Source organism: Perca flavescens, chromosome 5 (genome assembly GCF_004354835.1).
Source record: "Perca flavescens isolate YP-PL-M2 chromosome 5, PFLA_1.0, whole genome shotgun sequence".
Lineage (NCBI taxonomy): Eukaryota > Metazoa > Chordata > Actinopteri > Perciformes > Percidae > Perca > Perca flavescens.
The window spans coordinates 18,215,106-18,223,842 of NC_041335.1; the positions used below are offsets into that span (position 1 = coordinate 18,215,106).

The 8,737-nt window shown below is 40.3% G+C and overlaps 1 protein-coding gene across 1 annotated transcript; it reads right to left on the bottom strand.

The window, feature by feature from the left end:
- Nucleotides 1-3,752: 3,752 nt before the first annotated feature.
- mat2ab (methionine adenosyltransferase 2Ab) lies at nt 3,753-7,848 on the bottom strand. Its single transcript, XM_028578846.1, has 9 exons — nt 7,605-7,848; nt 6,750-6,827; nt 6,540-6,662; nt 6,333-6,445; nt 6,066-6,209; nt 5,756-5,974; nt 5,493-5,675; nt 5,252-5,385; nt 3,753-4,631 (listed from the first exon to the last, which is right to left on the bottom strand). Exons 1-9 carry the CDS (start codon nt 7,693-7,695, stop codon nt 4,529-4,531), a joined length of 1,188 nt encoding a protein of 395 aa, XP_028434647.1. The 5' UTR covers nt 7,696-7,848; the 3' UTR covers nt 3,753-4,528.
- Nucleotides 7,849-8,737: the final 889 nt, after the last annotated feature.

The window sequence follows — 8,737 nt, forward strand, 5'->3', positions numbered from 1 at the left end:
GCAAAAAAGTGCCCACTTGTTCACAGGTCATACATAAACCAAAAAATTTAAATACCCCACTATTCATTAGAAATTATGAATATGATAGCAATAATCAGTGCCTATGACTAATTGACACCTATATATATTCAAGTTTAGTTTTACAAATTCAGATTCAAAAAATAAAAACTATAGTCAAATATTTTTCACAGGTGAGCTTCCTGAAAAAACTCCCTGAGAACTAAACCTGTCCTAAACAAAAGTGGCTGCCTGAATGAGAATAGAATATGAACAGTAGTAATAATAAAAGCAATAATGATAATATAACTATGACTAATAATGATTATAGCAGTGGGTATGATAAGAGTGCACGTGTCCTCAACACTACAGGCAAGACACAAACACAAGGCCTCAACAGTGATCCAGCAGATGAACAGAAAACAACTGTCACACAAACCATTTTTGCGGACTTCAAGTTCCATTTGACATTTCATATTAACATAGAGCTCAACAGGCTCAACAGTGACCGCTCACTTTGTTTACTCCGGAAGTGTTTTTCCCCATTCAATTGTTTCATTGACGTTTCGAAAATTGCTTATTCACCTTATTTTTAAGTATTAAGTATTATTTTATTTTTAGAGAGTTTTAAGTCTCGAACCAAGCTAACCAGCTACGAGATGAATAGAGCATAACACATTTGATTCGGTGCAAAAAAACATTTTGAAAACGGCAAAAAAAAAAAAAGGCAAAGGTACAAGACCGTGTACAGACTTCAATGGTAGAAGCTCGCTCGCGGGTACGGTAAACGTTTCTATGGTAACAGCGAGTTGGACCAATCAGAGACGTGCTGTTACGCTTAGGATTGTGAGTAGTGTAGTTTTTCTCCATAAGATAAAACATGTTTTTCTTAAAGCAAGGTTGATTTCATACGGACTTCTAGCTTCTACAGGAGCAGAAACCTTCGTTTTACAACCACGTAGCTCGGGGTCAGTCTACCTCGGATGGTTTAGACATTATGACTGGTATTCTAAATCCTTATGGAGAAAATCAATGGGATTTTTACTTCCGGAGTCTGTGGAAGGGTCTGTTGAGGGCGGTTGAGGGTCACTCAAGCTAGCGTGGTTCTGATTATTTAGCATGAAAGCTAACATCTGGGCCTTTCCAAAGAGGGCTTGTGTGATACAGAGATCGCAAAAAATCTGAATAGTTTTATTTGTTTGCTACAGTGTTTTTATTTGTGTTTTCCACTGATTGCCAATACTTGGGAAAACAATTTTCATAAGTCTTGTTCATTATTGTTTTACTGTGAGATTTCAATGCATTCTTGTGAGATTCAATTTACGTTTATCTTTTCTTTTGTCATATAACATTTTATATATTAAGACATCACTGCAGCATATATCCTGATAGTCCAGGTTGTCCCAGAAAAAAAAAAATCTAATTGTGCAGAGTTGACGTTATACAAGCATTCTTACACAATGGGGGGAGGGGAGGGGAGAGAGAGACTGGTTTACACTCCAGGGTTAAACCTTTTAATGACCGCCAACTATGGTGACCTGTGAATGGGGATTTTCCAGTGTTTCAGCTGATTATACATGAACATATATAGTATCCTGGAGGGAAATTCTTAGTCCCAATTACATTTCAAAATCAACTACATTACACTATGAAGAGTATGGAAATGTTTTAAATGTGCCCTAAAGTCATTGGGATGTGCTGCTAAACAGCTTTAGAGGGCTTTGCCAATGCAATCACTTATTTTCATGTGATAATCAGTTACCCTAGCAAAATCTAAAACCTAAGAATGGGGAAACTAAACAGTTCAGCTGCAATCAATTTCTTTCCAAGCAGTAAACAATTTAGCAGGAAGTAGGAAATTTCCAACGATGACTAGAAATACAATGGGAGCCTTAAATGCTCTTGCTGTGGATAAATACCTTTTCATTTGGTTATCAGCCATGTATTATGCTTCCACCACAGGGAAAAGAGAATAGGCTTTTTAACCAGTCCGACTTATCAGACAAGCACAGGTGTTGGTAACACCTGCTGCTGTAACCAACGAGGATTGGGGATCTAGTACAGAAACTCTTGACATAGGTCAGAATGAATAGTTGTCAGTATGAAAACCCTACATCCTCACGGTTTCCTTTTTAGAACTGGGACCTTCTTCTGCACGTACAATATCAATGAACATGCCTACATCTTTATGGTTTGATATAGAAAGCTTTGTGTCCAAATTTCCCTTGAACTTTCTTAAAAAAAAAAAAAAAAAAAAAAAAAATCTGTGTAACCCCATTAAACAGGCATCATTAAGCATTATGGGCTAGAAGACACAAGTGTAGAACTCGAATAGACCCATTTTTAAGTCCTTATCAATTAAAATGATGCAATAGGCATGCTACTGGATACCAAGTTGATTTATTACTGATCAGAAGGAAACAATATATCAATATCGTCATACAAGACTAGATATCATCTTAGATTTTGGATATCATAACATGACATAAGTGTTGTCTTTTACTGGTTTTAAAGGCTGCATTACAGTAGTGTTGTACTTTCCTGAACTTAACAGACCGCTCTAGTTGTTCTATTATTTGCCTTTACCCCCACTTAGACATTATGTCCACATTACTTATCTAAAATCTTAGTGTGAAGATATTTTGTTAAAAAGCACCAATGGTCAACCCTAGAATATCTTTGAGGTATTTGGTCAAGAATATCGTGACCTCTGATTTTCTCCCCATCGCCAAACCCTAAAGGAAACTTTATAAACTGCTTTTTTGGATAACAGACAAGTCCTTGAAAAGAGTTGTGTTGTCCTGGAAACCAATCTTAAAAAATAAAATAAAAACATAATGACAGACATTTGAAAGGAGTAGTTTTTATTACAGAGCATAAGGAAACTACCCAGTCTAGACATGAAGCACAATACAGTATGAGCTACTTGCTCCTCTGGAAGTAGAGCACATGTTGGTAGGAGGGGAGAAAAGCAAATTGGGGGCAGGCAGGGGCGTAGAGGAAATAGAAAAGGCACTCTTACACTTACTGTAGCCAACGGGATGACCTCCGAGTTGGTAAAAAGGAACAAAACCAAAACCTATCCCACGCATGAGATGGCCATGTAAACAAGGCTGGTTTCTCTGTACTACACCAACCAAATGTTGCCATTCCATCAAGGATAGGTAAGAGCTAAAGAATTGCACCAGGCATTTAAAAAATGGGATTTCAAAACCAACCCACTTTGATCTACAGTCAAAATAAATAAAAAAGGTTGTAAAACAGTAGCCAGTGACACTCTTGTTGAGGCGTACCAAAGCTTTTCTGTAGAACACTCTGGAGCCTCAAGCCAAACACTGAAAAATGGTCAAGTCAAAAGGAATTCAAGATTCAATAGCCAAATGCGTTTAAAGCTGCCTTCTGAAACATCGGCTTCTCTGTATCCACGCCGAGTTTCAGAGAACAAATAAATAGTGTTAAGAGGTTTGACCTCAAGCCAATAAGACTCAGTGGCAAAGAACACACTCCTTTAAGAATAAAGATGGGGACCAGGTTTCTCTGTAGCTACACCTGCCATCAATATACTTAAGGCTTAAAAAAGGACCTTTAGTCACTTCAAACCAAAAAAAAAAAAAAAAAAAAAAAAAAAAAAAAAAAAAGAGACTCATTTAAAATTGAATGTCAATGCATAAACAATCCAATTTTTGCCATTACTAATCAAGTATAACCAAAACCTCTGCAGACCAGAGCAGGGACATAGCAGCTTCTGACTTTTCTGTATTACGTCAGAAAACAGCAAAGGTCTGTAGGGGCATTTGAGGCTTCATGCTCATTTGAGAGCTTCAATTAAAATTTGGCTTGCCCATTAGCCTGCAATGCATAGCATTTTTTGTGACAATAGCAACAACCCTTACATTTTAATTGTGCGATTCTAGCATCCTCCACAAAGACGAGGGAATAAAGCAAACAAAGGATAAAAGAACACTGGGTCAAGGAACAATTGGAACAGACTGAAAAAAGGAGGAATGTTTAGAAAGCCACTAAACTTGTTTGGGAAGGTGCCAGATAATATTACATTTTGCTTCCAAATGGACTTAAATTTAGATGTCATGCAGACTCATACATCAGTAGCCCCGGTGAAATAAGGAGTATTGCACATAGCCTAATATGCTACCGCCATGACACTGAAGACTGATGATATTGATGTGTGGAATGCCAAAAAGGTGAACAACTGAACGCAGCTATTCAGGGTCTATCCCAACAAGAAACCTCAAGACATGAGAGAACATGAAGTACTACGGTGCATGAGTTCATGGAACCCATCCAATTATTTAACAATCAAGTTTCTGAGGCATGCTTCCTATGACCCAGCATGATACTGCAACCAGCAGAAAACAGCAAGAAGACAGAAGGAGAGAGAGTTTGAGTGAGGAAAGGGAGTCATGTGTTAAATGATATAACTAAGAGAGACAAGGGCATTTCACCCCCGGAACCTTGGAGGCTTCTCTGTAGTATACACCAACAGGCCTGGGGGGGGAAAAGCTTAACAGGTTTAGTATTTAAGTTTTTTGGGCACCTCCCATGGGAAGGAGTCTCGGCCAAAGTGGCCGTAGGCTGCAGTCCTCTGATACAAGGGCTTCTTCAGATCCAGCTCCCTGGAATACATAATCAACATATTTAGCAGCAGTCTCACACACAGCAATCTCAAATGCACAAAATCTTACTCATACGAATTAACACTGACATTAGCCAGTGTGAGTGTATAGAGTCACCAAATAAAATAAAAGGAGAGGTCAAAAACAAAAATCAGGTTTGTTAGACCAACTTGTTAAGAGGGTAACATGAAGCTTCGCCACTTACCCTGACAACCAAACTCATCCCTGTGCAGTGTGGTGACTGCAGCTGGAAACCACACTCAAGGCTGCTAATTTAACTATGAGCTACAGGGCTTCGTTACAAAAGAGATCATACATTGTCTACCCAAATAATTGAGACTTCTGCTCCCACTAATGGCCACATGTGTAACTTTCAACTCTGCCATATAATTCAATGGAAAGAGCTAAGGCAATATAAAAGCTTTTAGTCACAGAAGCCAAACAAAGTGAAATCTGTATCAAAAGGATGGTTTCAGCAGAGTTTCACAATACATTAACTTAACCCTAAATTCTGGGCAGGGCAATGTACATTTATTTTATAAAAAAAAAAAAAAAAAACACAACAGCAAAAAGACCTGCTGTTTTACTGAGTAACGGCAGCTTTAGAGGTTATACATTACCTGACAATGACTCCAGGACGGAGATCAAAGTTCCTCTTCACAATATCAAGCAGCTCCCTCTCACTCTTGTGGGAGGTCCCATAGTGGAAGATAGAAATGGAAAGGGGATGGGCAACTCCAATGGCATAGGAAACCTAATACAACATACACGCACATGTATTATATCAAACAAAAAACTTCAGGTGGGAACCTCTTGCAGCCCCTCTTTCTAAAATGAAGAGCGGTGGGTTCTTCCACTCACCTGGACCAACACCCTCCTGCAGAGCTCAGCCTTCACCAGAGACTTGGCCACCCAGCGGGCAGCATAAGCAGCAGAGCGGTCCACCTTCGTGTAGTCCTTTCCAGAGAAAGCACCACCACCGTGGGCTCCCCAGCCACCATAAGTGTCAACAATGATTTTGCGCCCTGTCAGTCCAGCATCACCCTGTGATGAAGAACAGATGTTACACAGGTAAGCAACTCACAGGCTGTCATTTTCTGAAAGCCAAACCCTCTGACATTTACCTGTGGGCCTCCAATAACAAATCGCCCGCTGGGTTGCAGATGGTAGATGGTGTCATCATCCAAATAGATGCATGGAACAACAGCCTTGACAACCTTCTCCTTAAGGGTGTCCCTCATCTCCTCCAGGCAAATATCCTCATCATGCTGAACAGAGACAACAATTGTGTGCACACGCACTGGAAGCATGGCGCCACGGTCCTGTCGGTACTGGACAGTGACCTGCGAAAAAGATGCAAATATAAAAATGAGCTAAATCGCACTAACATGAGATAATTACAGTAGTCAATTACAGCAAGTATAACAGCTTCACCTGTGTCTTGGAGTCTGGCCGGAGCCATGGAAGGGTGCCATTGCGACGCAACTCAGCCATCTTAGCGTTCAGTTTGTGGGCAAGAACAATTGTGAGAGGCATGCTCTCCTCAGTCTCATCAGTAGCATAGCCAAACATCAATCCCTGTAAAGAAAGAAAGAAAAAAAAGTAATTGCTTAAAAAGCACACCTCATTTAAGGACAATAAAAGACCGGCAATCCAACTTCAGGACACACACAGACCAAAATGTGGATAGTCACTACTGACCTGGTCCCCTGCGCCAATGTCCTCCTCATTGCGATCAATATGAACACCCTGAGCAATGTCAGGAGACTGCTGCTCCAAGGCCACAAGAACATTACAGGTCTTATAGTCAAAGCCTAAGCAGGAGACAGACAGCAGCAGATCAGAACACTACTCTTAAGACCGTACACTTAAAAACAGAAACCAGAAATACAATAACATGCCACACACCTTTGGAGGAGTCATCATATCCAATTTGGCGGATTGTGTCACGAACAACTTTCTGGTAGTCCACTGTAGCACGTGATGTCACCTCACCAGCCAACAGGATCATCCCAGTCTTGGCAACAGTCTCTGCACCAGGTAAGAAGTAAAGTCAACATTTCAGTGTCAATGTAAACATCGGATTTGTGCCAACAAAGATATCAAAATTTGACTTACCACATGCAACTTTGGCATCAGGATCCTGCTTGAGATGGGCATCTAGAACTGCATCACTGATCTGATCACAGATCTTGTCTGAAAAAGAAGAACAATGCAACTAAACACCGGCAACAATGATGGACTGCTCCAAAACTGTTCTGTTGCTTTAGCGCCACCGACCAGTCTCGTGCTCAGTGGGAGTGGCTCGGAGCCTCTCAACAGTCGCCATTTCAGCATGCGCACATGTGGTGGGGAAGGGAGGGCGCGCGCAACTAACCGGGGACCTGAAGGCAAGCGTGATACACTTCTAAACATTGAACCGCTTTTCTCTGGCGACAATAAAAACGTGGTTCGCATAAAAAAAAAAAAAAAAAAAAAAAAAAAAAAAAAAAAAAAAGGGAAAGAAAACACCCACCATCCCACGCTGCTGTTCAGTCCAAAAGTTACTCGCAGCAGTCATTGTGCCTCATGAATAGCCACGAACTAGTTGGCACATTAAGGAAAACGTTCACCAATTAAGAAATAAGGACAGTGATGTGAACAGAGTGTTCAAGTAACGTAACGTTACAGTGATTGTCTGGTAGGAACACTAGTGCGTTTGCGGTCGATTGACTAAACACGCGTTGGCATTATTATTTTAGCAAAGATTAACTTAGCTAGCTAAGTAGCGCGTGCTCTAGACACCGGCCCAGCTAACGTTACAGTGACGTAGCGGAAAAGGCCGTAACATCCAAAATTCAATGAAAGTAGATTCAATTTTTCTTTTTCAAGTCAAATTGTACAGTAACGTTATGTTGGGCAAACGACGTCGTAAAATATTATTTTTTGCTCATTTCCTCAGACAGACTCAAAGAACCGTGTGTAGGGTCTTACCGGGATGTCCTTCCCCGACCGACTCCGAGGTGAACAAGAAGCAGTCCTCGTCAATGAGGGAGTTATGAAACCCATTAATCTGTCCGTTCATTGTCTTTAACGGCTGCTGTTAAGTTAAAATGTTACGGCGTTAATATAAAGCTAACTTATGTTTCGTATACTCGCGGTGTCTCGGCGTTTTCCCTCCTCTCCCAAAGGACAGTCCTGTTAATTCGGTGTATTGATCCTCAAGATGAGCCTCATGGCGCAGAGCTCCAGTATTTATCCTATGAAGTCAGACGCTTTGACGTCACGCGGAGGTGGACCTTACCATCGAGCCTATCAAAGGGGTTGTAGCAAACATTAATAACCGGATGAAGTGTAGAATGGCAAGTACACACAGCGATAATACCTATGAAAACGTTACAGTGACACGAGAGCCTTGCTCAATCAGAACCTTACCTAAACAGTAACGTTACCATATCGTGTGTGTGTGTGTGTGTGTGTGTGTGTGTGTGTGTGATAAGAATGATGATGTAATAATAGAGTTAGTTGCGCCTTGTGTTGTGTTGTCATTTTAAATGAGATGTACAAGCTAGAAACCATTCCAGTCTTGAATCAAACCGTTGTTAGACCTGACTTTAAAACAGCTGGATTTGAATCATAAACTTCTCTGCCAACATACACCCACACACACAGGCTTGTATTTCTTTTTTCCCTAGCCTTGATACCATCAGTGCTACATGCCATTCCTTAACCATTACCCAAACACAAACTGTATCTTCATTCTAACAATAAATCAAAATTAACATCAATCCCTAACCCTAAAATAGCTTCTTTAAGAAGTTAGGACTGGTCAAGATATCCTTGCTTTACAAAACATAAAAAAACATAACAAGATTGTGAATAATTCCAAATATGAGGATGTGGCCCGAATGGTTGTCACTTGAAAGAAGAGCCGGCTGTCATTGTGCATACAGGAAGATTTACTTGTTCAACAGAGCAGTGTTTGTTGCAGTGACAGTTGTGTTTTTAAGATGTTATGATCAGTTTAAAAACTTATATTTAATCAATAAGTTAGACAATAGAGACTTAAAAGCCCTTATAAAAGCTCAGATGTTAGACAGTTTGTGTTGTGTGTGTGTGTGTGTGTG